Genomic DNA, 26,070 nt, shown 5'->3' on the forward strand with positions numbered 1-26,070 from the left:
ATGCAAAATGGTGAGTCACTAAAGTGGGGTAGCAACAGAAGGCAGCAACACAAATAGCCTGAAACATGAGGTTTTACAATTGGTGTTTGAGATGACTGTGGTAAAAGTAAGTACTTTTGGATTAGTGAAATCTTCATCACCTTTCTCTTGTAGGTGTTGGGCTGTATTGGACATTGTTCCACAGACATCTGTGCGGAAAGTTCTATTTGATGGAGATTTGAATACCAGTATGCCTATTGGTCATCACATGGTACCTGGATACATAATCATTTATTCTAATATATCTCTGGAAGCGTGAGTACTTTTCAATTCTTCTCTCATACCAGTAATTGGTGAGTGTTAACACAAGTTATGTAACTACTGTGTGGGATTTTCCAACACTTCCCACAGGCGGGATCTGGGATCTGGAAGCAATCCCCTGCGGCAGGTTCCCCGGCGATGCGGCTGCCAGGCAACCCAAATGGTCATGGTATCCTGTGGGATTGGAAGGTCCCGTCAGCAGCCAATGTCAAACTGCCTCTGGGAAACCCACTGCGGGGGGCTGGAAAATCCTGACCACTATTTGTTTCATACACACAATATGATAAAGTAACAATGTATTTTGAATTGACTGCAAAAAGTGTGCAAAACTAAGAAAGAACCATGTTAATATGTCTTAAACTCCAGGCTTTTTAGTAATAGCTAAAATCTGTTGTGCACATATTTCTAAATTCCCACATAGCTCACAAGGTTTATGGGAGCATTTTCTCTTAATTTCTTTATAAATATAATTTTTTGAGCCCAGAAAAGGTTTGGGAATCTATCCAAGACATTTTTAACAAGTACTTCAATGACGATCAGAGCGAGCGAAGACAAAGCTTACTTACTTACCTTCTCTTTCAATACATTAGAATTTGTACTTTTCCCATAAAAGGTTGCTCGGTGAAGTGGTGTTGTGGATCTGAATTGGAAATAGAAATGTTGATATTTTTCTTATCTACAAACTTTCCTTCAGCCACACTATCTGAAATCCCAGCAATGACATCCTGCTCTATCTCACCACCATCTCTTTCGCTTCCTCTTATGCCTCTGTATTGTCAGACAGCTGGCCTGACTGGATGACCAGAAATTGCTAATAATTATGCACTGATAAGATTGAAAACATTGGATGGGATTGTCTGGACCTGCCTGTCGCCAGGATTGTCCAGTCTCACCGAAAGCCAATGGCCATTACCATTTGTTCCTGCCCCATTCGCTGCCCCACCCTGGCCACCGTATCTAATCTTGGAGTTCTACTTCAACCTGAGTTGAGTTTTCAAATCCAAATCCTTTCTATCACCAAGGTCGCCTATTTCCACCTTTATAACAATGACCCTCTTCACTCTGCAACACTCAATCTAATGCATGAACTACCGGCCGATAGATGCTGGGAGATCCCTGGGGCTTCCCGATGGCAGTTACGCTTCGCGAGATCTAAGCAGATCTCACAAGATGTCATGATCAGTGGGCGGGACCCAGTGTTGCATGTTTAAGTGGGTTTAAGAGCCCACTTAATTGTACTGACCCTGGATCTAAGCAGCTCCCAGCAACTACTGGCCTCCCCAGCGAGACCCATGCCCAGCACCGTTTAGTACTTGTCCACAAAAACGTGCACCAGGTGTAACGGCACCTGGGTGGGGTCTCCCAGGTCAATGGAAGCCCTGTCAGGGACTAGGCTGGATGACCCCCTGGCTTTTACCCTGGTATCTGGGCACCTTGACACTACCACTCTGACACTGCCAAGGTGCCTAGTTAGCATTGCCAGGGTGTCACACCAAGGGCCTAGGCCTGACATTGGCCATGCCCATGAAAGAAGGGTTGAGGGAGGTATGAAGGGTGGTGGGGTGAAGGGCGGGTATGACGGGGCCTCCGGAAGGTTGGGGGGTGGGGTGGAGGTCCTGGAAGGGGATGGGGGGACCCAAAGGTGACGTGGGAAGGCTTGAAGAGGGGGACTCTCAGTGACCCCACAGCAGGGTGTCCTCACTTGGGGGTTGTGGAGTAGTGCCCATGTGAGTGTGTTTGGGGGGGAGGGGGGTGACATTGCCCGTAAGGGGACGAGGGGAGTGAATACCCTCAAGCTCACTGAGATCCTGGCAACCTTTCAAAATGGTAGCCCAATCTCTGAGGAGCCGGTCTGGGCAGCACGTTCAGATCCCCAGTGTTGGAAAAAAATTTAAGTGTGAGCTAGCCCGGAGGGAAACTCCCAGGGCCTGATTAAGTGTTGTTTGATAGCAAGGGAACTCACTAACAGAGTCGGGCAGAAACTCCCAGACAAACCCACCTGAAATGACACTTAGAAATGTTTCCATCAGGCTGAGCTCCTACTGTCAAAACCTTCACCCATGCCTTTTTTACCTCCATACCATACCAATGATCCCCTTGCTGGTATCCCATCATCTACATCCCATGAACTTAAGCTCATCTAAATATCTGCTGCTGGTTTCCTAAGCCAGACCAGATCTCGTTTGCACATAATCTCTGGGCTTGTTGGCCTATGTTGCTCCCTGATGCAGAACCACCAAGATGTTAAACTTTTAACTCTTGTGTTCGATCTCACCATGATTTTGTCTCTCGCTATCTCTATAACCTACTGCAACCCCCAATAGTTTGGGTTCCTCCACCTCTGTTCTCTGGTACCCCATTTAATAATAATAATCTTTATTGTCACAAGTAGGCTTACATTAACACTACAATGAAGTTACTGTGAAAAGCCCCCTGGTCGCCACATTCCGGCACCTGTTCGGGTACACAGGGAGAATTCAGAATGTCCAAATTACCTTGCAGCACGTCTTTCGGGACTTGTGGGAGGAAACCGGAGCGCCCGGAGGAAACCCACACAAACACGGGGAGAACGTGCAGACGCCGCACAAACAGTGACTCAAGCCAGGAATTGAACTTGAGACCCTGGAGCTGTGAAGCAACAGTGCTATTCACTGTGCTCCCATGCCGCCCAGGTAACCAAGTCTTCAACTGTCCAGAACATAAACTGAAATTTCCTCCTTACGCACATCTGGTTCTCCACCTGCAAGTCACTCCTCTGTGTACAGCATTTTGATAATACTTTGAATGTCCAACGTACCTTCCAAAAATTACCAAGGCTTATGTACAAATAGCAGTCCCAAAATGATTTTCCTTACATTTGTCAATGCATGGAATCACGGAACATTTCTCACTCCGTATTTGCTGCCTAAATCTCATGATTAAAGTCTGCTTTATTTTGGTGCGGAAGGTTCCTTATCAATCTGAAAGTGCTAATAGATGTGTGACTTGAAATCTACTTGAATTTCATGTTTTGAAGGGTCAACACTCACTGCTGCAAATGCAGTACAGCAATGCCATCTGCAGAATGTTTGCAAAATGGACAGAAAATGTGTTTATCTCACATGCATTTCATTGAGTTATGCATCAGATTCCATTTTTCAGTCACCTATTAGCTTTGATGCCTCTGAATTTGTGTGACCAGTATTGTTTTTGTAGTTTTTTTAAAAAAGTCATGTAACTTGCAAAATGTAGCCTGACCTTTGCCATTTCTATGATAAATGAATGACACTGCCTGTGTCAGGGGAATCTTCAAATCTAAAATCTTATGTCCTTTGCTCTTGGGTACTCCAATGTGCAAATGAAAATAATTTTTAATACAGAAGTCTCAGCTCGCATGTTAATTTTACTATTGAATCAATGTTGTTCCTGCAATATAAATCAAAAAAAGCTTTTCTAATGTGTTTACATGCAAATGAATATAATTTGAATAGCCTGCTCTCGTCAAGCAAATTATTCAATAGGCTGACAATATTTGGTGGGCTCAACATGTAAAATTATGAATAATTGTGGAATTGTTTATTGTTGGATCAAGATTCTACATTTTAATGTGCTGTCTGAAAACGGATGTGAAATGTTTAATAAGATTACATTTGGATCACAGCCTTCCTATCTGATTTACAGTTGAATGAGGTTGGGGGTCGTAGTCAAGGGGGGTAGACAGAAGAGGGGGATTTAGGGGGGGGGGGGTGAGAGGGGCAGAAGGGGGAACCACAACCACAGGGGGAGTGGAGCAAAAAGGGAGGGAAGGGCTCTAGACTGGATTCAGCAGGTTGATATCAGAAACATGGAACTAGATAGCACAGCAAGAAGCCACCTTGGAAGGTCCCTAAACAAAAGGGAAACCCCAGAGTGTAGGGGCTCACCCACATGGCGTACAGAATTGGGCAAAGGCAAACCCCGAACCACAGGGGCCCGACCTCATGGTGAGAAACCACGGAGTGCAGGGGTACATACACAAATTGAGTATGGTTGATCCCGCAGGATCAAAAAAACCCCAATCAGGATAGTCACCTGGAACATCAGGGGACTTAATGGCCCAGTGAAAAGATCCAGAATCTTCGCCCACCTGAAAGGCATGAAGACTGATGTAGTCTTCCTCCAAGAGACACACCTGAGGGAGAAGGACCGACTGTAGGTAAGGAAGGGCTGGGTGGGACAGACCTACCATTCCTGTTATGGGACGAGGGCCAGGGGAGTAGCCATACTGATAAGTAAGAGGACGGTGTTCACTGCGACAGGAATGGTACGTCATGGTCTGCGGTGTCCTGGACGGGGCACCGGTGGCCCTGGTGAACGTGTATGCGCCCAACTGGGACGATACGAAGTTTATAAAAAAAGACCATGGCGGAAATCCCCAACATAAATACGCACCAACTTATCTTGGGGAGGGTACTTCAACTGTGTACAGGACCCACATACAGACAGGTCAAACCCCAGAACGTGGAAAACAACAGGCATGGCTGGGGAACTGGGAACATTCATGGAGCAGATAGGGGAGGTGAACCCGAGGCGGTTCTGGCACCCAGCTCAGAAGGAATTCCTGTTCTTCTCGCCAGTACAGAAGGTCTATACCCACATTGACTTCTTTGCAGTGGGGAAATTGGTACTTCCAGAAATAGTAAGAGCGGAGTACTCCATGATTGTAATCTCCGACCACGCTCCTCATTACATGGATGTGAGGTTGGAGTCGGCCGTGGCCAACGCCCCACATGGAGTTTTATCCCGACCCTCTTGGCAACAAGGCTTCTGCCAGAAAATATCACAGGCCATAGGAGAGTACTTCATTAACAACCGGAACGGGTAAGTCTCACCTTCCACGTTCTGGGATGCACCGAAGGCTGTGATTAGAAGATAAATTGTCACCTATAAGGATTGCAGAGACAGGGAAGAGAGGGTGGCTGGGCAGTAACTGATTGACTCCATCCTGAAGATCAACAGACAGTACTACAAGGTCCTGACTGGAGAGATTTTGGCCAGGAGGAAAAAGCTACAAATGAACTTTAACCTACTATCCACCAGGACCTTTTACGAGCATGGAGACAAGGCTAGCCGCCTGCTGATTCACCAGCTGAGAATGCAGGCAGCCACGAGGAAAAGAGCTCAGGAAAAGGATAGCAGAGGCGGACTGGTAGCCGAATCAAAATAAGGTCAATTAAGCATTTGAAGTCTTCTACCGGGGGACTGTATGCCTCTGAACCTGGGGATGAAATGGTTCCTCGATGAACTGAACATGCCAGTTGTGGAAGACAATAGATAGATGGAGGGAGCTGGAAGCATCAATAGGACTGGGAGTGATTATTGAGAGCATCAACTCCATGCAGGTGGGACCCAACGGCTTCCCAGCGCACTTTATAAAAAATGCACGATGATACTGGCCCCACACCTACGAGAGGCACCCTATCTCCAACGCTAACAATGGCCATCATATCGCTGATACCAAAAAAGGACAAAGACCTAACGGAGTGCGGATCATACAGACCCATCTCGCTGCTCAATGTGACATCCTAGAAGAAAGAAATCCTCACTCCCTCGTGGAGTCAAATCCCATCACGCCATGCCGTCTCCATAACTACCTGGCGGTCATTAAGGTTGCGGAATTGAATGATTAAAGGCCTGGTATGAAAACCACCACGGCCTCAAAGATAGAATATGAAGCACCCTTTCTAACTTGAAACAACTGGCCTTCTCATCCAGCTTAAGAAAACCGTGCTGCTGGCCTGCTTGGTCTGCTTTAAAAGCCAGCGATTTAGCTTGGTGAGCTAAACCAGCCCCTAGACATTAGTCAGTCCTCGAAGAACTTAACAGGGGTCTTACCCTACGCACCTTCTGGCAGTCCGACAATTCAAATATTCTTCCTCTGACCTCATTTCTCTAAGTCCTCCAGGACCTCTGCCATGCCACTCAATTGGTATTCCAAGGGCTGGATTCTTGCCTCTGCAGAGGAACATCATGTTCAACATGTAGGATTCCCTCCTTCGTATCAACAAACTTTTTAATTATGCTTTGCAACTCGGCCTCATGAGCGCACAGATTTTGGGTCAACGCACCAAGCGTTTGGTCAATCACTCGGATAATGTCAGCAGTCATCATTTTTATCGCTTCCAAGAAACCCTGGCGAGCGCAGGGTTGAGAGACCTCCCATGGATCACGTGGCCATTTTGAAAGGGCAGCTCCACCCCGCTGAATCTGGTGCACCCTGACATTTAGCGGATTTCTTGACATTTTTCAGCATATTCTTACCAATACTACTCCCAGTCTTCCAGGGACCTAACTGCAAATATAAATTCAAGGATTAGGTAGATAAATGTCAGGCAATCAGGATAAATGATGGATTATAAATGAGTGGGTCCATCCCGTGATGCCGGGCTAGGATTTGAGGGGCCAGCATGGTCAATCTAGAGGCAAGGCTTCCCCCACGATATTGTCAGGAGGAGGCAATCATGAGCCAGGAGATAGGGGAAGAAGTCAGTTAAAAATGGCAGTCAAACCTTCCATGATGCTGGATACATCAGGAGATTGGCAACTTAGGAGCAAGGAGATCACAAAGCCACCTTCGGAACGCGAGAATTAAATAAATGTTTATATGGGCCAAACAGACAGGGCCCCGAGAATGGAAGGACGTCTCTCCAGCGGCAGCCATTAGGATATCATTTGTTGCTGGTAGGCTCCTCCCTATGACATGGAGCTTCGAGCTCAGATGGGCTCCCTGAGGAAGCTGCTGGGAGGCAACCTCCAAGCTGCTGGTGGCCTTCACATGCGGCAGGGATTGCTCCATCAGTGGACATACCTACAGATATTTCAACAGCATCTTTTTCGTTAGTAAACATCAAAACAAAGTACTCATTAATTTTTCTTTAGCTTTATCCTGCACCTTTAAACCCATATCACCTCACCTCGTACATCCTGCTCAATATTGACACGCTGGTAGATGATTTTTGGGTTACCATTTTGGTAATTCTATTGTATTCTCATATCACCTTTTGTCAATCTTATTTTCCTCTTCACTTCCCCACCTCATTGGATTTGGGCTGATTCTTTGCTTACAGAATTCGCACAGGTCAAGCACCCTGGCCGTGATTCTCCGCACCTCACGCCGGGGGGGGAGAATCGCGGGAGGGCCGGGCGCATCACGCCACGCCGCCCTGGCACCCCCCCGTGATTCTCCCACCCCCCCCAAAATGGAGTTTTGCGACAAGCCGCTCGGAGAATCGCCGCTCGTCGTTTCTCACGGCCACCGGCGATTCTCCGGCCCGGATGGGCCGAGCGGCCTGCCGAATCCGACCGGTTTCATTCCGCCGTCGGCTGTTTGTCTCCCGATGGGAGAATTCCGCCCCCTCTTTCTACAACCCTACCTCAAACAACATTCACCAGGAATTGCCAACAAAATTAATTCTCTCTTTCTCCATCAAATTCTTAATGATGTGACTGTTCTTTATGCCAGCTAACTTGTTTGCTTGTGCTTCTAATCTACAGTTCCAAAGAGATGACAGGTGAGTTGCTGATATTGTCCCCCCGTAATGATATGTATATTGACTGGGGTGTAAAGACTGATCAAGTTAATGATAATGCTTCTTACCACTGGAGGGAACCACGGAACAGTCATATATATCATGTGACTTCAGGGATTCTGGGATTAGATGAGTAGGAGTTGAGTTAGAAGAGAGCTGGAAGAGGGTCAGGCATAGAGAGCAGTTGTATACTTGAGAGTTCTGCAAGTTAGAGATAGCATCGTTTTATACAATAACCTATTACTTTAGGAATGTGAATGAATCTTAGTAGTGTAATAAATTTATAGTTTTGTTCGTTAACAAAACTTTGTGTTCTTTATTCAAAACTACGCATCCAAGCCATCCAGGCGAAGCGTGGATGGGCCGAATGGCCTCCTTCTGCATTGTGAATTCTATGATTCTATAATAACAACTCTGCCCGCCGACTCTGGAATTTCGAGGCCAGAGGTGGCTCTTTACCCAGAGAAGTAACAGCCCCAAGGGTATTCTGTAAACTACTCTCTTGCAATGGCAATTGGAGTGAAATTGAGACTAGAACCTAAAAGCAAAAAGAGAAACTGCTCTGTGAGAAATGTAACTTCAGATTGAATGAATAATACATGCTTCCAGATGATAAATAATTATAAGCTAAAACCAAAGTGTCATTGATTGCTGACTTCTAAAATATCACTACATGGGGCTTGACAGTATAATAATGGTATTTCATTTATAAGAATGAGCTGCGTTGCAAAATGTTCTAATGGGGGTTTACCAATAGGAAAAATAAATCATTTTATTTGTGAAAATAGTAATCCAAATCACATGCTTCAGATTCTGAATCCAAAGCTCAGGGTGGTAATATAAAACAAACGACCACTTTAGATGGTTCATACCAGAAATATGAAGTATGTGTTTGCATTGCTAAATTGATGTTTATCTTTGTTTTATATTAAATGCAAAAGAAGATTCATCATGGGGAAGAAACACAGGAGACAAAATTGGTACTTAAAAGAAGCTACAATAAAGTGATTAAAAGTTATATTCATTTCAATTGTTTTCAAGTATTTCTCCTCTAATTTCTTGAGTACAAAGACCTAGATTTTCTGGTCAGAATGTCAACCGTGACTCATTCATCTCGAAAGGTTAATTGAAAATCTCGGCCGATGATTTTTGCTAGGCATAGTTGCATGAGATATCTTTCCATACCTTGCCTAAATGAGGCAATATGTGAGTGCTGTCAAACTATTTCAGTGGTGAAAGGGTCAACTCTACGTCCTTGTGTGCTCGCCTTAGTTTGATCCAATTCAGGGTGGTGCACAGGGCTCATCTGACCAAGGCGAAGATGAATGGATTCTTCTCTGGGATGGAGGACGGGTGTGAGTGGTGTTCTCGGGAGCCGGTTAACCACTCTCATCTGTTCTGAACTTTAGTAAGCTTTTGGGTCTCTTTCTGCAGGTCAGAGATACTTAATGTCAATCTGGCGGCCATTTACGGGGGTAGCAGACTCGCCAGTGCTATAGACGGGGGTGAGGGCGGATATCCTCGTCTTTGCCTTGTTAATAGCTTGGAGACGTGGTCACCTACTCCATCCAGTGCACGGCCTGGCTGGGTGGCCTCATGTCGTTCTGACATTTGGAGATGGTCAAGTGTACCATTAGGAGATCGGTAGAAGGAGTCTACCTAAGTTGACAAACATTCATTTCCTCTTTTAAAGAGCTAGTCACCATCAGTTGTTGAGGTGTTTAGTATAGTCTTGGGGGGGGGGGGTTAAAGTTAATTAGTGCTTTTGATTGTTTGTCGTCTTCTTCGTCATTGTAATTAAATTAATTGTTTTCTCGTACTTTGTTTATAATGAAAACATTTTCAAAAACATTTTGTAAAAATTGTGTTTTCCTGTCACGGTCTCATTTTGCAGAAATTGTGATTAGTTAGGAGTGAAGAACTATGTCTTTATTTCACCCCTATATTCGGCATTGATTGTGATGCTGAGATAACAACATGATTAAAATTTAAAGCTAGGACTTTCTGGTATATATGCCAAGTTCATCAAGGGAGATCTGTTCCATGATTCTTATCTTAAAACATGCGCGACTAAGTCCTGCAATGACCGAGTTGACAAATGCACCACCATTGCACAGATTAACCATAAATGACTGGGAAGGTCCAAGATTCATCCTCAAATCAATGGTGAGTTATGAGTTAGATGATCTCAGTTAAGGTATCAATAAGATATTAGAATTTATCTCAGCGCTTTTACTCTAAGGAGGGGGAAATCAGCCAGTGTTCTTTGTGCTGAGTACTATACATTATGGCTATTCTGTATTGGAATATACATTAGCTGATTGCACTTGCAGGAATTTTCTATATTCATCTATCCTGCTACAATTTTTTGCAGTGAGCGAAACTTTCCAATTTGTCCACCAAATGCTGCGGCAAGTTTGATCGACAAATTTCCCATCAGCCGCAATGGCAGGTTTTCTCACCATATCACCCACTGCAGAGCTAATTGAATGTTCATTAATGGGAAACAGGCCGGAACGCTGGAAGGCAGCCAACAATTCACCCACCACACCATAACCTGGCCACTGTCTATCACCGGCCACCACAGTTAAAACACAATCGTGCACAACACGACTGATGACCCCAAAGCCAAAGAGGACTGCTGCCCCCCAAGTTTAGCAATTCCTCTCTTGACCACCTGTTGGACAAGGTTGAGAGCTATTGATGGCACCCTGCACCTCTGGGAAGCCAGAAATAACTAGGGAGCCCAGTGCCCTGGCATGCTGGCTTACTTGATGTCTCGCGATGATCCAGACAGAACAGTGGGCCTTAGCAAAGGGAGCATATGTTACCACTTGGATGCGTGGCAGCCTGAGAGATCCCACAGAGACACCTCAGGGGACTCAAGGCAGCTATGAACGGTGTTTCTGGGAGCCTCAATCTTGGCATGCGGATGGAAGCTGACTGTCCCTTGATCCTGAGGGTGAATCTCCTGTCTTTCGCATGCTTGGCACTAGAAAATAATCACTTAGACACTTATAGGTATTAATCTCACATGTGTGATATCTTTGGTGGTGTCCAATGTCAGGCTGAGTTTAACCGGGCACAGGTGCCTTTATTCAAGAACAAGGTGCGGTCGGAATGCTATACCTGGCAAGACATTGGCTAACATCAACAAAAAGGAACATTATTTTAACACACGAGAGGAGGCAAACAAGTTCATACAGATGAATGGGCTGGGAAGACAGCAATAGTGGACACAAAGGAACCCGTTATCAGTAATTTCTCAGTCTCTGGGCTGAATACGTGCTTGACCAGGGAGGGAGAAAGCAGAGGCACACCGAAACAAAAAAAAAGACGGCGCGGGGGTGAGAACAAGACGGGCGGAGGGTAGAGGGGCCCTGTTTAATAAATGCCGCACATGGGGATGGCTGGAACAAAGAAGACAATGGTAGCCATCTCCAATGGCCCGCAAACCAGCTGGCAGATGTGTTCGCGGATATCTTTAACCTGTCCCTACACCACTCCGAGTTCCCACCTGCTTCAAGAAGATCATCATCATACCGGTTCCAAAGAAGAACCAAGCAACGCACCTCAATGACTACCGTCAGGTGGCCCTGACAGCAATCGTAATTATGTGCTTCGAGGGATTGGTCATGGAATGCATCAATTTCATACTCCCAAAACGCCTAGATCCACTGCAATTCGCATACCGCTGCGACCGGTCCACAGCAGACACCATCCCCCTGGCCCTGCACTCATCCCTTGTGCATCTCGACAACAAGGACTCCTACATCAGACTCCTATTTATTGACTACAGCTTCGACTTCAACACCATAATCCCAGCCAAGCCCATATCAAAGCTCCAAAACCTAGGACTTGGCTCCTCACTCTGCAACTGGATCCTCGACTTTCTGACCCACAGACCAAAATCAGTAAGAATAAACAACAGCATCACCTCCACGATAATCCTCAATACCAGAGCCCCGCAAGGTTGCGTACTTAGCCCCCTACTATACTCCTTGTATACACACGACTGCGTGGCACAATTTGGTTCCAACGCCATCTACAAGTTTGCTGACGACACGGCCATAGTGGGTTGGATCTCGAACAACGATGAGTCAGAATACAGGAGGGAAATAAGGAACCTAGTGGAGTGGTGCAACGACAACAATCTATCCCTCAATGCCAGCAAAACTAAAGAGCTGGTCATTGACTTCAGGAAGCAAAGTACTGTACACAGTCCTGTCTGCATCAATGGGGCCGAGGTGGAGATAGTTAACAGCTTCAAATTCCGAGTGGTGCACATAACCACAAATCTGTCCTGGTCCACCCACGTCAACGCTACCATCAGGAAAGCACAACAGCGCCTACACTTCCTCAGGAAACTAAGGAAATTCGGCATGTCCACACTGACTCTTACCAACTTTTAAGGATGCACCATAGAAAGCATCCTATCTGGCTGCTTCACAGCCTGGTATGGCAACTGTTCCGCCCAAGACCGTAAGAAACTTCAGAGATTCGTGAACACAGACCAGCCCATCACATGAACTGTCTCCCATCCATTGACTCCATCTGCACCTCCCGCTGCCTGGGGAAAACAGGCAGCATAATCAAAGACCCCTCCCCACCCGGGTTACACACCCTTCCAACTTCTTCCACCGGGTAGGAGATACAAAAGTCTGAGAACACGTGACCATCAATTCACTCGGAACATCATTGGAAGTAAACTGTGGTTTTAATAGTCTTACAACTGAGCCTGCTTGTGACCAGAAGAACTGAGAGCAGGCTCACGGCTGCAGCACAGTATACTTCCGGTAGTGGGAGGGGCCATGTGTGAATTACAATACAGTATGAATTCACCACATTCACCCCCTGTAAAAAAAAAAATCAAGTCCGGCGGGGGTGACGGTTCTACAAGTTGAGCCGGTCCGTGGCCAAGTCGTCCTTTGGGATCTGCGGAGCACCGGGGTTGCAGCCCCTTCGGGTGGCTGGGTGGTGACGATCGGTGCGGGTATGAGGGTGGACTCTGGGGGTGTTTCGGTCCGAACTTCATTCCTGACCGGTGCAACGGGTGAAGGGGGGGCACAGGAAACCTATAGGCGCGGGGGCGCAGAGCGTGGGCAGGGAACCTATAGGCGCGGGGGCGCAGGGCGTGGTGGGTTGGGTGGGGTGTAGTCTGAGGGGTACCTCGGTGGTGGTGGTGGATCCTGCAGGCGGCAGGTCCCGGAGGGAAGCGGTGCCCTGACGGCCGTCGGGGTATTCAATGAAGGCGTAGTGGGGGTTCGAGTGAAGCAGTAGCACTCTCTCTACTAGCGGGTCCGCTTTGTGTGCCCGGATATGCTTCCAGAGGAGAATCTGGCCCAGTGTCCTCAACCAGGATGGGAGCGAAGCCCCCGTGGTAGTGCCCCTACGGAAAACAAATAATCGTTCGTCAGGGGTCTGGTTGGTGGCGGTGCATAGGAGGGACCTAATTGAATGGAGCGTGTCGGGGAGGACCTCCTGCCAATGGGAGGTCGGGAGATTCCTGGACCGGAGGGTCAGTAGGACTGTCTTCCAGACCATCGCGTTCTCCCTCTCCACCTGCCCGTTCCCCCTGGGGTTGTAGCTGGTAGTCCTGCTCGAGGCAATGCCCTTGTCGAGCAGATACTGACGCAGCTCGTCGCTCATGAAGGACGAACCCCTGTCGCTATGTACGTAGCTGGGGAAACCGAACAGGGTGAAGACACTGTGCAGGGCTCTGATGACTGTGTGGGAGGTCATATCGGGGCATGGGATAGCAAAGGGGAAGCGGGAGAATTCATCGATGACGTTAAGAAAGTACACATTTCGATTGGTCGAGGGGAGTGGCCCTTTGAAATCGATGCTCAGGCGTTCAAAGAGCCGGGAAGCTTTTACCAAGTGGGCCTTGTCTGGTCTATAGAAGTGCGGTTTGAACTCCGCGCAGATCGGGCAATCCCTGGTGATGGCTTTCACCTCCTCGGTGGAGAAAGGCAGATTCGGGCTCTGATGTAGTGGGCGAGCCGGGTGACCCCCAGGTGGCAGAGGTCATTGTGGTTAGCTTTCAGGCGGTCTTATTGCACGCTGGCACATGTGCCGTGGGACAGGGCATCTGGGGGCTTGTTGAGCTTCCCCGGTCGATATATGATATGGTAATTATAGGTGGAGAGTTCGATCCTCCACCGCAAGATTTTATCATTTTTTATTTTGCCCCTTTGCGAGTTGTCGAACATGAAGGCAACCGATCTTTGGTCAGTGATGAGGGTGAACCTCCTACCTGCGAGGTAGTGGCTCCAGTGCCGTACGGCTTCCACAATGGCTTGAGCTTCCTTTTCGACTGAGGAGTGTCGAAGTTCCGAAGCGGAGAGGGTTCTGGAAAAGAAGGCGACTGGTCTCCCTGACTGATTCAGAGTGGCGGCGAGAGCGACCGCTGAGGCGTCGCTCTCCACCTGAAAGGGGACGGTTTCATCCACCGCCCGCATGGCGGCTTTGGCGATGTCCGCCTTGATGCAGTTGAAGGCCTGGCGGGCCTCAGCTGACAGTGGGAAGAGTGTTGTCTTAAATAGTGGGCAGGCTTTTCCCGCATACTGGGGGACCCACTGGGCGTAATAAGAGAAGAATCCCAGGCACCTCTTGAGGGCCCTGGGACAATGAGGGTGAGTTGTAAGGGGGACGTATACGGTCCGGGTCAGGGCCCAGGATTCCATTTTCCACGACATAGCTGAGGATGGCTAGTCTGGTAGTGCGGAAAACGCATTTCTCCTTATTGTAGGTGCGATTGAGTTTCTGGGCGGTTTGGAGAAATCGGTGGAGGTCATCGTCGTGGTCCTGCTGGTCATAGCCGCAGATGGTGACATTGTCCAAGTACAGAAACGTGGCCCACAGCCCGTACTGGTCCACCATTCGGTCCATTGCTCGTTGGAACACCAAGACCACATTCGTGATGCAAAAGGGGACCCGGAGGAAATGGAAGAGGCGGCCATCTGCCTCGAATGCCGTGTAGTGGCGGTCCTCCGGGCGGATCGGGAGCTGGTGATAAGCAGACTTCAGATCCACCGTGGAGGTACTGGACGATCTGTTTGACCATGTCTGTAATTCTGGGGAGGGGGTACGCATCGAGTTGTGTGAACCGGTTAATGGTTTGGCTATAATCAACCACCATCCGGAACTTTTCCCCGGTCTTGCCGACCACCACCTGAGCTCTCCAGGGGCTGTTACTGGCCTCTATGACTCCTCACGTAGGAGCCGTTGGACTTCGGCTCTGATGAATACTCTATCCTGCAGGCTGTACTGCCTGCTGCGAGTGACTACTGGTTTACAGTTAGCCGTTAGGTTAGCGAAGAGTGGAGGGGGGTCGATTTTTAGAGTCGCTAAACTGCAAATAGTAAGTGGAGGTAGGGGTCCGCCGAAGCTGAGTGTGAGGCTCTTGAGATTACATTGGAAATCGAGCCCGAGTAAGAGTGGGGCACAGAGGTCGGGGAGTACGTACAGCTGGAAATTAAAGTAGCTGGTGCCCTGAATCGTTAGGGTCGCAATTGTGCGCCCTTGTATGTGGACCGAGTGCGAGCCCGAGGCGAGGGAGATAGTTTGTCGTACAGGGAGCAAATAGCGTCTTACCAGGTCAGGATGTACGAAGTTCTCGGTGCTCCGAGTCGAAGAGGCATGGTGTCCTCTACCCGTTGATTCGAACGGACATCATTGAGTTCTGGAGGTGCTTCGGATGCGACTGGTCCAACGTGACTGCGTTGAGTTGCGGGTAGTTGGCGGCTCGATCAGCAGTGCTGGAGTGGCCCCGTGATGACTGTCCGCTGAGGTCGTAGTCGTCGAGGTTCGGTTCGGTTAATGGCCAAGATGGCGGCCCTCGTTGATTGCATGTGGCGGGTGGTGAAGAAGATGGCATCCAAGATGGCCACCCCCGTGACTCACACGTGGCCGGCCGCGTGGACGAGGATTGCCAAGATGGTGCCCCACGAGTCGCACATGTCGGGCGGAGGTGGAGTCGGCAGACACGCTGCAGCATTACGGGGTCTGCGGGCCTAAGAGTTAGGGGGGGGCGAGTGCTCTGGACTGCGGGTGAGTTAGAAAGTTTCGACTTCGCCAGGCACACTCTGGCATAATGTCCTTTGCGACCGTAGCTGCTGCAGGTCGCTTTGAGGGCCGGGCAGTGCTGCCGTGGGTGTTGGGGCTGGCCACAAAAATAGCACGCTGGCGCTCCATAGTGAGTGGGTGGCCGCGCGGCGCAGGCCTGGGGCAGTCGCTGGTCGGGGGCCCACGATGGGGTCGCTTGGTCCGCGGGGAATGAGTTTAGACTTCGGAACGCAACCTCCATTGTCGTTGCTAGCTCTACAGTGTCCTCCAAGTTCTGCGCCCCTTTCTCAAGTAGTCGCTGGCGCACATAGTTAGACCTGAGCCCCGCAACGTATACATCACGGACAGCGAGTTCCATATGCTGGGAGGCCGTTACAGCCTGAAAGTTGCAGTCCTGAGCAAGGGCTTTTAAGTCACGCAGGAAGTCTTCCAGCGACTCTGCGGGGCGCTGGCGGCGGGTCGTGAAAATGTGCCGCACGTAGACTTCGTTTATCGGCCGAACGTACAATCGGTCAAGCAATCTAAGGGCCTCAGTATATGAAGTGGTACAATTGAGTTGCATTGAGATACGATGGCTCACCCGTGCATGCAGTAGGCTGAGTTTCTGCTGCTCTGTAGTCTCGGATGTGCTTGATTCAGCCAGGTAAGCTTTGAAGCATCGGAGCCAGTGTAGGAAGATTTCCTTCGCCTCTGCAGCCTGCGGGTCGAGTTCTAGTCAATCAGGTTTGAGGGCTGATTCCATCGTAGTTTTCTTCAAGTTTTCTAAGACTATTAAATTGATGTGACCCTCAATTCACTCGGAACACGATTGGAAGTAAACTGTGGTTTTAATAGTCTTACAACTGCGTCTGCCTGCGACCAGAAGAACTGAGAGCAGGCTCACAGCTGCAGCACTTTATACTTCCGGTAGTGGGAGGGGTCATGGGCGGAGCCAAGGATGGCGTCCTGTACAAGCTCCTCATCTTCCCCTATGGGCAGAGCCGCGCAATGGCTCACAGACAGAGCCCACAAGGACATAATACTATGCAATACAATACAGTGTGAATTACAATACAGTATAAATTCACCACAACGCACAAACAGATTCAAAGCAGCTTCTTCCCCGCTGTTACCAGACTCCTAAATGATCCTCTTATGGACTGACCTGATTAATACTACATCCCTGTATGCTTCACCTGACGCCATTGTCTAGGTATTTACATTGTGTACCTTGTGTTGCCCCATTACGTATTTTCTTTTTATTTTATTTAATTTTCATGTACTTAATGATCTGTTGCGCTGCTCGCAGAAAAATACTTTTCCCTGTACCTCGGTACACATGACAATAAACAAATCCAATCCAAAGAGAAGCTCCAGCGTGCAACTTCGGTGACGGGGATCTGCGGAGAAGTCACACATCTCCTCCCACGAACCTGAAAAATAGGCAGTTTCTGTCTGAAAAACGCCTGCAACAGAAGCAAATCATCCCCACACCACTAACAAAATGAAGAAAGAAGGAAAGATGCTGAACAACCACCAGTCCAGAGGACGAGTGAGGCCTGAACAAACAGCAATAGGCTAAGCCGACCAGAGTACGAGATGGCAAAACACGGACTTCACCACAGCGAGGAACCGACCCGCCACACGTGAAGCCCCCCTCTCACCACGGGATGGATGGGGGATGTTCCTCACAATAATAATAATATAATAATAATCTTTATTATTGTCATAAGTCGGCGTACATTAACATTGCAATGAAGTTACTGTGAAATGCCTCTCGTCGCCACATTCTGGCACCTGTTCGGGTACACTGAGGGTTGAAGGAACATCAAGATGAAACAAAATCGGATAAAGAGGCTGCGGTGAAGGGTGCCATGGCCGAAGCTCTGGCGACCATGCAGGTGGGAATGCGCCTGGCAGGGAGGGGGCAGATAACGGGCACAGAAGGTTAATCAGGGAAAGAAACAGGAGGAAGCGGGGGGGGAGGGGGGGTTTAATTACGGGATGCGGGGGGAAAAAGACATTGGGCAGGGGAGAAAGCAACCGTAAGGGAGAAATAGGTGAAGAAAGATGGAGGGCATTGGATTGGGTACAATAAGCCACACATGGCGACTTGGAACAAAATAGCGCTGCTTGGGACATACAGATCGTCCGCCCTCTCTCTGCCAGGGAGAGTAGGAGTGTGTCCCACCTCTGCAGGTCCTTTTTAACTTCCACCTTTTTACAGGCTAGTCAGGTTCCACTTGTGGTCAGTCAGCCCTTCACCCTCATGTGTGTTTCTTGAAGGAAGACTATGTCGGCTTTCATGTCTTTCAGGTGGCCGAAAACTCTGGGCCGTTAAGTCACCTAACGTTCCGGGTGACTATACTGATTGGGTTTCTTTTGTCCCCCTGCTCCTGTGGGATCAATTGTACTTACCTTGTGGACGCACCCCAGCGCTCCAGGGTTTCCCTTTGTTTGCAGGCCGTCCAAAATGGCCGGGTCACTGTTCTCCCCATGAGGTAAGGTCCCTGCGCTCCGGGGTTTCCCTTTGTCCAGGTTAATGTGGACACAGATGGGGACGGTGGTCCCATGGCAATTCACCGGGGAGGAGTTCCCCTTCCTCTCCCAAGTACATAACTATTCACGGATCAACCTCTTTATACTGGGAAGATCTTCCCAGTGATCCCGCAAGGGAGAGAGCAGAGCTGGAGGGACTGCCGTTTAAACAGGCTCGGCACAAATTCCGCTACATGGGGATCCAAATCGCTCATGACTGGGCAGGGATCCACAAGTGGAACCTGACCAGCCTGTCGGAGGAAGTTAAAAAGGACCTGCAGAGGTGGGACACACTCCCACTCTCACTGGCAGGGAGAGTGCAGATAATCTGTATGAAAGTACTGCCCAGGTTCCCCTTCCATGTTTAGATCCATCCAGATCTGCATCCCCAAGGTCTTTTTCAACTCACTGGACAAACAGATTATGGCACTTGTATGGGCCGTGGGTGGGGGGAAATAAGAGTGAGATGAATGCAAGGATGTTCCACGTCGACGCTACCACCAAGAAAGCACAACAGCACCAATACTTCCTAAGGAAATTCGGCATGTCCACATTAACTCTGACCAACTTTTACAGATGCACCATAGAATGCAGCCTATCTGGCTGCATCACAGCCTGGTATGGCAACTGCTCGGCCCAGGACCGCAAGAAACTTCAGAGAGTCGTGAACACAGCCCAGTCCATCACACGACCCTGCCTCCCATCCATTGATTCCATCTACACCTCCCGATGCCTGGGGCAAGCGGGCAATATAATCAAAAACCTCTCCCACCCGAGTTACTCACTCTTCCAACTTCTTCCATCGGGCAGGAGACACAGAAGTCTGAAAGCACACACGATCAGACTCAAAAGCAGCTTCCTCCCCGCTGTTACCAGACTCCTAAATGACCCTCTTATGGACTGACCTCATTAACACTACACCCCGTATGCTTCATTAAATGCCATTGCTTATGTAGTTACAGTGTACCTTGTGTTGCCCTATTATGTATTTTCTTTTATTCCCTTTTCTTTCCATGTACTTAATGATCTGTTGAGCTGCTCGCAGAAAAATACTTTCACTGTACCTTGGTACACGTGACAATAAACAAATCCAATCCAATCCAATCCCAAAGAGAGTACTGCAGAGAACGAGATCTGTGGGGGGGTCTAGCCCTCCCAAACCTGCAGTATTACCACTGGGCAGCGACCGCAGAGAGTAAAGGGGTGAATAAAGGAGCCAGAAGCTGAGTGGGTGCTTATGGAGGAGGGCTCCTGCAGTGGGACCTCCCTCTGGGCCCTAGTCACAGCAGCACTCCCATCCCCACCTAATTAATATTCAATGAGCCCAGTGGTGGTAGCAACATTCCAGTCGTGGAACCAACTGCGACCGCATTTTGGACTAACTAAGATGTCCAATGAACCCTCATCTGCAACAACCACAGGTTCGCGCCGGAGACTATGGACTCCTCCTTCAAAAAGTGCAGACAGGATGGGGGAACTCTGACAGTTCGGGACTTTTACACCAACAACAGGTTAACAACGCTCGAAGACCTGACAGAAAGATTCCAGCTGGCGGGGGGTAACAAACTTAGGTACCTACAACTCAAAAACATCCTATGAAGGGAAGACGTTACCACGACTATCACTGCTAGAGGACCTGCTGAACGCGGACATCTTAGGGAAGGGGAACTGTGGTAACATGTACGGGCGACTGCTAAGGGGGCCAACACCCAACTGGATGAGAAAAGGGAGATGTGGGAGGAGGATTTGGGATTTGAAATAGAGTGGGTACTCTGGAGTGAAGCACTGAGGAGGGTCAACTCCACCTCCATATGCGCAAGGCTAAGACTAGTGCAGCTAAAAGTGGTGCACTGAACCCACTTGGCCAGAACCCGAATGAGCAGGTTTTTCCCAGAGGTGGAGGATAGATGTGAATGGTGCCATGGAGGCCCGACTAACCACGCCCACATGTTCTGATCTTGCCCCAGACTTTCTGGGTTCTGGACAGCCTTCTTCGAGTCAATGTCCAAAGTGGTGGGGATGAGGGCGGAGCCATGCCCAACAGTGGCAGTCTCCGGGGTATCAGAACAGCAGATCTCTTCATGTGGAGGAGGGCCGACACCCTTGCCTTTGCCTCCCTAATCGCCCCCTGGAGAATACTGCTCGGCTCGTGGTCAGCAGCATCAGCCAAAGCTGCAGACTGGTTGTCCGACCAGTCGGAATTTCTCCAAATGGAAAAAATTAAATTCGCAATCCGAAGGTCGGAAGAGGGCTTCCACAAAACATGGGAGCCATTCACCCAATTGTTCTGAGACCTGGCTTGTAGCCAACAACTAGGAAGCCATCAATTAGGAGGGGGTAGCCACGACGCAGTTAGGAAGGGGGGGGGGGGGGTTGGGGGGAACAAGGAACTCAACCAAGCCCAACTAAAGAGCCAGGACACACAAAGGGGAGGGGGGGGGGGGGGGGGGGGGGGGGCTGCAGGGTCAGGGACAACAACAACCTGAAGCATAGGAATAAGGCAAAGGGAAAACCGGTGGGGATCGAAACGTAGCGGACCATAATCACCAAGGCAAACACTGTAAGGAAGGAAGAAAAGATAAGGAAGGGGAAACTGATGTATTTATGTAATGAGTCAAAACCGATCTATGTTCTAGTTTTACTTCTTATATTCTCTTTTAACTCCCATTGTTTGTTCATATTTATATTTGTTTTTCATACCAAAAACTCAATAAAAACATTTACATGAAAAAAAAAACTCCGGCGTGCAGGGGCACGTCTGCACGATACATATGGCTGACCCCGCCAGAAGTGGAGGACAGAAACCCCCATCAGAATAGTCACCTGTAGCGTCAGGAGACTCAACAGCCCGAAGAAAAGATCCAGAGTCTTCATCTGTCTAAAAAAACCTGAGGGCTGTCATAGTCTCCTTCCAAGAGACTCACCTGAGGAAGAAGGACCGACTAAGAAAGAGCTGGATAGGACAGACCCAAGCGTGTCACGGTACGAGGGGCAGGGGGGTGGCCATACTGTTCAGTAAGAGGACAACCTTTACAGTGACGAACACGTTGGCGGACCTGAGGGGACGGTATGTAATGTTGAGTGGTACCCTGGAAAAAGCACCAGTGGTACTAGTGAATGTATATTCCCCCTATTGGATTGGATTGGATTTGTTTATTGTCACGTGTACCGAGATACAGTGAAAAGTATTTTTCCGCAAGCAGCTCAACAGATCATTCAGTACATGGAAGAAAAGGGAATTAAACACAATATCAAGAAAATACAAGAAAATACATAATAGGGCAACACAAGATATACAATTGAACTACATAAGCATTGGCATCGGATGAAGCATACAGGGTGTAGTGTTAATGAGGTCAGTCAATAAGAGGGTCATTTAGGAGTCTGGTGACAGTGGGGAAGAAGCTGTTTTTGAGTCTGTTCGTGCGTGTTCTCAGACTACTGTATCTCCTGCCCGATGGAAGAAGTTGGAAAAGTGAGTAAACCGGGTGGGAGGGATCCTTGATTATGCTGCCCGCTTTACCCAGGCATCGGGAGGTGACACAGATTTCATCAAAAAGACCATGGTAGAAATCCCCAACCTAGACTCCCACCGACTCATCATGGGGGGAGACTTTAACTGTGTTCTGGATCCGACGATGGACAAATCCAGCCCCAAATCAGAGAAACGATCATATATGTAACATGCAACCAAAATGGGGAGGTCTCACCCTCCACATTCTGGGGGGCACTGAATGCGGTGATAAGGGAGGAGCTAATAGTGTACAGGGCACTCAAGGACAGGAAGGAAAGGGCGGCTAGGCAACAGCTGCTCAACCCCATAGTTGATCAGCAGTACTCCAAGGCCCAGGCTGTGGAACTACTGGCGGAGAGGAAAAAGTTACAGTTGGAGTTCAATCTGCTCTCCACCGGGAAAGCAATGCATCAATTTCACCAGACACGGGTGGGGGGGCCTTTTATGAATATTGGGATAAGGCAAGCTGTCTATTGGCTGTGAAAGCAGGCAGCCACGAGGGAGATAGAACAAAGAACAATACAACACAGGAATAGGCCCTTCGGCCCTCCAAGCCTGTGCCGATCACGTGTCCTATCTGGACCAACCGCCTGTATCCTTCTATACCTCGTCTGTTCATGTATCTATCCAGATAAGTCTTAAAGGTCACTAACATCTGTCTCAACCTCCTCACTTGGCAGTGCATTCCAGGCCACCACCACCCTCTATGTAAAAAACTTTCCCTGCACATCTCCACTGAACCTGTCCCCACTCACCTTGAACCTGTGCCCCTTGTCCACCCTGGTAAAAAACCTCCAACTGTTCACCCTATCTATACCCCTAATAATTTTATAAACGTCTAATGGGTTGCCCCTCAGCCTCCTTCTCTCTATGGAGAACAATTCCAATTTATTCAATCTCTCCTCATAGCTAAAACCGTCCATACCAGGCAACATCCTGATAAACCTTTTCTGTACTCTCTCCAAAGCCTCCACGTCCTTCTGATAGTATGGTGACCAGAATTGGAAACAGTATTCCAAATGTGGCCTAACCAACGTTCTATATAATTGTAACATAATATCCAATCATTTCTCTGATTTGGGGCTGGATTTTTCCATCGTCGGGTCCAGAACACAGTTAAAGTCTCCTCCCATGATGAGTCGGTGGGAGTCTAGGTTGGGAATTTCTACCATGGTCTTTTTGATTAAATCTGTGTCATCCCAATTACAGGTATATACATTCACTAGTACCACTGGTGCTTCTTCCAGGATACCAATAGCACAGGTGGAAGACAGGAACGGTGTAAACTAGTTACGGTATCAAATAAGATAAATGTGGCCGTTGCAACTTTCTACCGAGAGCTGTACATCTCCGAACACCCGGTGGGGGACTCGAAGATGAAATGGTTACTTGGCAGGCTGGGCATACCAGCTGTGGGGGAGGAAAAGAGACAAGGACTGGAAGCATCATTAGAACTGGGAGAAGTCATGGAGAGTATTAACTCTATATAGTCGGGGAAGGCACCAGGTCTGGCTTCTATAAATAATTAGCGGTAGCACTGGCTCCGCACCTGTGGGAGATGTTCAATGATTTACTGTCAAGAGTCATTGGGTAGCACGGTGGGCAGCATGATAGCACAGTGGGTAGCACTATTGCTTCACAGCGCCAGGGTCCCAGGTTCGATTCCCGGTTTAAGCCACTGTCTGTGTGGAGTCTGCACGTTCTTCCCGTTTCTGTATGGGTTTCCTCCGGGTGCTCCGGCTTCCTCCCACAAGTCCCGAAAGATGTGCTGTTAGGTGAATTGGACATTCTGAATTCTCCCTCTGTGTACCCGAACAGGCGCCAGAATGTGGCGACTAGGGGCTTTTCACAGTAACTTCATTGCAGTGTTAATGTAAGCCTACTTGTGACAATAAAAATTATTTTTTAAAAAGAGGGACACTGCTGCCCACGCTGGCACGGTGTTGGTATTGTTGATGCCTAAAAAACACAAAGACCCGACAGAGTGTGGGTCATATGGACCCATCTCACTCCTAAACACTCGCTAAAGTGCTGGCCAAAACCCTGGCAAAGTGACTAGAGAGTCGCGTGCCAGAGGAAATTGCGGAGGATCAGATGGGTATCGTCAAGGGTAGATAACTAACGCCTGCTGAATGTGATCATGACCCTATCCGTGGAGGAGACGCCAGAAGTGATCATCTCCCCAGATGCAGAGAAGGCCTTCGACAGAGTTGAATGGAGGTATCTCATGAAGGTCCTGGAATTGTTTGCTTTGGGCCAGGGTTCACCTTATGGGTGAAACTACTGGACAGCGCTCCCATAGCGAGTGTATTGGCAAACGCCACGACCTCTGAGCTGCCTAGAGGCATGAGGTAGGGATGGCCATTGTCCCTGCTATTATTCGCCCTGACGTTGAGCTGTGAGTTATTATGCTTATGTCAGCCATCCAGAGAGGAGCAAGGAGCATAGTCTTACTCTATGTGGATGACCTGCTCCTCTACATCTCGAACCCTCTAGCCAGCATGGGAGGAATAATGGAGCACCTAAGGGAATTTGGAGCCTTCTCAGGTTGCAAACTTAACCTGAGCGAGAGCAAAATCTTCTCCGTAACCCATTGATGGGGGATTTAGAGCTGGGGAAACTACTGTTCAAGGTGGCCCAAGCCAAATTCCGATACCTGGGATCCAAATAGCCCACCACTAGACACAGATCCACAAATGGAACTGTTCGATTCTGGTAGATGAGGTAAAGAGGGACCTGCAGAGGTGGGTCTCACTCCTGTTCTCCCTGGCAGGGAGAGTACAGGCACTCTGCTGCCCAGATTTATCTTCCGAAACAGATCCCTCCTGATCTTCATTCCCAAGACCTTTGTCACCGAAATAAAATACTTGAAATTAAGCATGGCGTTTGTATGCGTGGGGGGAGGGCATTTGCAAAAATGTACTACAGAGAAGGAGCAATATGGGGACCTGGCCCTCCCAAACCTCCTATTCTACCACTGGGCAGCCACTGCAGAAAGAATAAGGCAATGGATCACAGAGGCAGAATGAGTAAGAATGGAGGGGAGCTCCTGCACGGGGATATCCCTCCAAACACTGGCCATGGCCCCAATCCCATTCCTCCCAGCCAAGGACTCAAGAAGCCCAGTGGTAGTGGCCATGCTGAGGGCATGGAATCAACACGGGCACCACTTCGGTCTGATCGGAATGTCCACCAAGGTCCCTTCTGCAAGAACCATAAATCACCGCAACAGCAATGGACGTCTCCTTCAAAAAGTGGAGACAGGACCTACTGATGGTAGGGGGCGTGGATTGCAGAGTAGTGATCCTGGAGGATCTCACGGACAAGCTCCAGCTCCCGAAAGGGAATAAGCTTCGGTATATGAAAATAAGGACCTTCCTCTGCAAGGAGACAGCAACATTCCCCCAGCTACCAGGACACTTCCTACTGGACAGACTTCTGACCGCAGGCAAAATAGTTGCATTGACATGTCCAGATGACTATTGGAGGAGGTACGGTCACTGCTGGATGACACACTGGAGAAGTGGGAGAAAGAACTAGGCATTGAGATAGGGTGAGGACTCTGGATTGAAGCCCTGCAAAGGGAGAACTCCACCTCCTCATGTGCAGGGATGAGCCCAATGCAGTTGAAGATAGTGTACAGGGTGTACTTTGCCAGAACACTCTTCTTCCCTTGGTCAGATACCCAAGCCGTTGCCTCCCTGATAGTCCGCAGAGACTCCTGCTTGGCTGAATCTGCAGCACCAGCCAAGCCCACAGACTCAATGTCCGACCGTGCAGAATTCCTTAAATTGGAAAAAAATTAAATATACCATTTGAGGATCGGAGGAAGGCTTTCACAACACGTGGGATCTATTCACCAGCCTGTTCCAAGATTTTTTTGTGACCAGCAACTAATGAAGGAGGGAGGATGGGGGAGGATCGAAACGGAGAAGGAAGGAAAAAAGAAAGGATGGGGGGGAGGATAGGGGGAGGGGAAGGACAACAGTCAGAACACAGGGCAAGCAGGGCAGAGGAGCCAGAGCAGACACAGAGCGAGGAAATGCACGCTGGAAGCCGTAACTACAACACCAGGAAACGCCCGGATGGCACCAAACATGCCCCAGTATGATTTAATACCAAGAG

At 48.8% G+C, this 26,070-nt stretch overlaps 1 protein-coding gene across 4 annotated transcripts in view; it reads left to right on the forward strand.

The window, feature by feature from the left end:
- Positions 1–26,070, forward strand: part of si:ch211-51h4.2 — a 477,954-nt gene that overhangs the window by 314,545 nt on the left and 137,339 nt on the right. For all 4 annotated transcript variants that reach the window (XM_038815048.1, XM_038815049.1, XM_038815047.1 and 1 more), the window contains one exon: positions 154–294. In XM_038815048.1, the coding sequence (XP_038670976.1) occupies positions 154–294 (141 nt within the window). The remainder of the gene's footprint in view (positions 1–153; positions 295–26,070) is intronic.

This window comes from Scyliorhinus canicula, chromosome 13, assembly GCF_902713615.1.
Source record: "Scyliorhinus canicula chromosome 13, sScyCan1.1, whole genome shotgun sequence".
In the NCBI taxonomy this organism is placed as follows: domain Eukaryota; kingdom Metazoa; phylum Chordata; class Chondrichthyes; order Carcharhiniformes; family Scyliorhinidae; genus Scyliorhinus; species Scyliorhinus canicula.